Below are 2,859 nucleotides of genomic sequence, written 5' to 3'. Positions count from 1 at the left end.
ACCATGTGTGCTTTCTGCTGAACGTATTGTTTGTCAGGGCACTTCACATGACAATATCATTATGTAGAGATTCCACATAAATCATAGCTGCTAATAGTGTCAAAATAGTTTTTGATAATACGCCATATCGTACGTAATATTTGTAGTAAAGAGAATTTTCAATTATGACTTCCATCTATGCCTTTGAATACGTCTTTAAATTTCCAACTACGTCGGTTTTCCCTAAATTTATTTACAGTTGGAATTTTAGAGTCATATAAATTTAATATAATTATTAGGTGATAAGTTTTTTGAGGATTGATTCAATACCTCACATTTATTCTTTATCTACATCACAGTTATTCTTACAGCACCTACTACGAATACCCTGTAGTTATGGATAAGATCAGCGTTACACCGTGGATTATCAGGTGCCGGTACTGCCAGATCAACCTTAACAAAAACAATTTTGTGAAACGTAAGCCACAATATTTATTATCAACTTGCTTAGAGAAATAGTTACTAAAGAAAGCTTCTGTCTTCGAGTTGTCTGATTATCTGACAGTTAAAATTGACTTCCTTCGAAGGTCTGGCCGAATTGCCAATTCGGAGGAGCAACATTATACGAAATAGTTGTCCTGCCATCGCTCGTGGTGACCTTAAAGGAAAGGCTCTGGCCGTTGAGGTAGGAGTTGCTTTGCCAATTCTGTCCCCAGTTGCGTGACATTGCTTGCCAACCAGTCCTTGATCCTTTTATCCAAACGCCATGGACGTCCCCTGCTCCTCCCACGTTGCTGATGAGCACTAGGTTGAAATATGAATGGCCGTTGATTGTAAACCGGATTCCTCCCCTTTTCAAGCAGGGGACCCTGCGTTGTAGTCATAGCCTCTTATAATTAATTGCCATCAGAGTAAATAAGGTTGCAGGCAGACCAATTTGAATCAAATTAGGCTATGCAAAAGACCATGGGGCAATGAATTACCTCCTGTAGAGGATGGGGACAATCCCACTCCTGTACTTGGCGATCTTCTGATAAGCAGGCTCCGCCATGTCGAAGTGCTGCAGTGGTGGGTTGCACCATCCACCGTTGTTGTTGGGGAGAGCGGAGTTTGGCGGGCAGAAGTTGGTGGCAGTGACCGTGACAGTTCCTGGCAAACACCATTGGGGATCGTCGACACATTTCATTTCGTAGCACGCTCCGCAGCTGAGTCCGCTGTTGAAAAGCGCAGTGCTCAAAGCAGCAGTGTCTGTTCCATAACCTTGGCTATAAAGATTACCGTATCCACACGCCCCTCCTGGAAAAAACACATTAGCAATCACAAAACAAACGATTTGTAATCAAAACATATATCCGAAGTTAGAATGAAATTATAATTCATGAATTCAGCCTTTGTTGGTTGTGTGAATTGACATCTTAAATTTTTAAGCATATTATATTGGTAGTGTGAATTGATATCTTAAATTGCTTTTATGCATCTTATATTTTATAAAAAAATATTAAGCAGATTAGTTTAATATTTTTTCATTTTTTTTAATTGAATATCATTTTATTCTCATTTTTACCTGATATAAAAAAGTAGTAAATGAACTATTAACTTAATTCATAGTGATTAATATTTGCACTACATCACATTCACAGCTATGGGAATTTTGAATGGCGTATTAAAACGAAATGAGGCATATTAAAATGAAAAGAGCAATGCGCCTAAGATCCTGCTCAGCAAGTACAATGCTAGTGCCAAGTTGCATTAACATTAATCGGTGGGAATTTTGAATGGCGTATTAAAACGAAATGAGGCATATTAAAATGAAAAGAGCAAGGCGCCTAAGATCCTGCTCAGCAAGTACAATGCTAGTGCCAAGTTGCATTAACATTAATCGGTGATTTACCTGGGTACAGTGATGGAATTTGATGGGCAATTGTCCCTCAAAACTCAATTTCCCATCAAAAACCGTCCAAATCTCATGAACATTCTATGTTAACAGTTAAAATGATAAAAAATGATCATCAGAGTTGTAGAAAAGCCGTCTGGTGCTTCGGATTTAAAGGCCGGGTAGGGCAATTTTTCATAAACACTTATTCAACATATCCCAGGACTTACCATGGTCGATAGGCTCCTCTACCGCTGAATTACATGACAACCAGTCTTTTTTAGTATGAGTTTCAATCAAAACGCAAACTTACCCATAGTTCCGGAAGCGTCAGCGCCACCATAGAACGTGGCGTGGGCGGATTGCCAGCCACCGTATCCATAAGCTCGAGCAGACATCCATAGAAATCCTAGCAATGAGATGAAGGCAATTCTGTGGATCTGAGCCATTAACCTGCAAAGAAACAAGCCCATGATTAATCCACATGACTAGTTTCCTCGTTTAATAAAAACTAGTTGACATCGCAGTAGTTACAATAGAGCACCAAAGGACTCAGGGTATATTGGAATACCCTAGTGAGATCGAAGGAGAAACAAAATGAAGTGAAAACCGAGGATTCTCTTCGTTGAGAAGTTGAAGGCGAGAGGGCCAATATATAGAACCCGTCCCTCGTTTTGTCACACAGTTTGCGTTTTCCACTCGGTCTTGTGTGATGTTGCCCATGTATTTCGCACCGCGTATAATTAATTTTTGAGAAAGGACGAGAGGGTCGTACAGGGTACTCACATGGCCTATCACCATTTGTCAAAGTTGCGAAGGGTCCAGATAAGCACGGTAAGGAAATTGAAATAGCGGTGGGAGGGGCGAGCTTCTCACATGTGTTTATAACAAGACATACCTGGTTCAGATATGGATGCCCTCGCTTGGATTTAATTTAATGAAGGAGGACGTAATGTTCAATACATTCTTCAAATGGGAATTGTACACGTTGGAGAAAACAAGCGTCG

General features: G+C 40.1%; 1 protein-coding gene across 1 annotated transcript; it reads right to left on the bottom strand.

Moving 5' to 3' along the window:
- Positions 1-429: 429 nt before the first annotated feature.
- LOC149160889 (expansin-A1-like) lies at positions 430-2,504 on the bottom strand. The gene is made up of 4 exons (XM_089435432.1): positions 2,424-2,504; positions 2,166-2,305; positions 963-1,275; positions 430-848 (listed from the first exon to the last, which is right to left on the bottom strand). The coding sequence occupies exons 2-4, from the start codon at positions 2,299-2,301 to the stop codon at positions 545-547; spliced, it is 753 nt and encodes a 250-aa protein (XP_089291558.1). The 5' UTR covers positions 2,302-2,305; positions 2,424-2,504; the 3' UTR covers positions 430-544.
- Positions 2,505-2,859: the final 355 nt, after the last annotated feature.

Source organism: Pinus tabuliformis, chromosome 5_2 (genome assembly GCF_031772625.1).
Source record: "Pinus tabuliformis cultivar Carrire ecotype Pingquan chromosome 5_2, CPIR1, whole genome shotgun sequence".
Classification (NCBI taxonomy): domain Eukaryota; kingdom Viridiplantae; phylum Streptophyta; class Pinopsida; order Pinales; family Pinaceae; genus Pinus; species Pinus tabuliformis.
The sequence above is the reverse complement of the archived record's forward strand: the minus strand, read 5'-3'. Positions and strand labels throughout refer to the sequence as shown.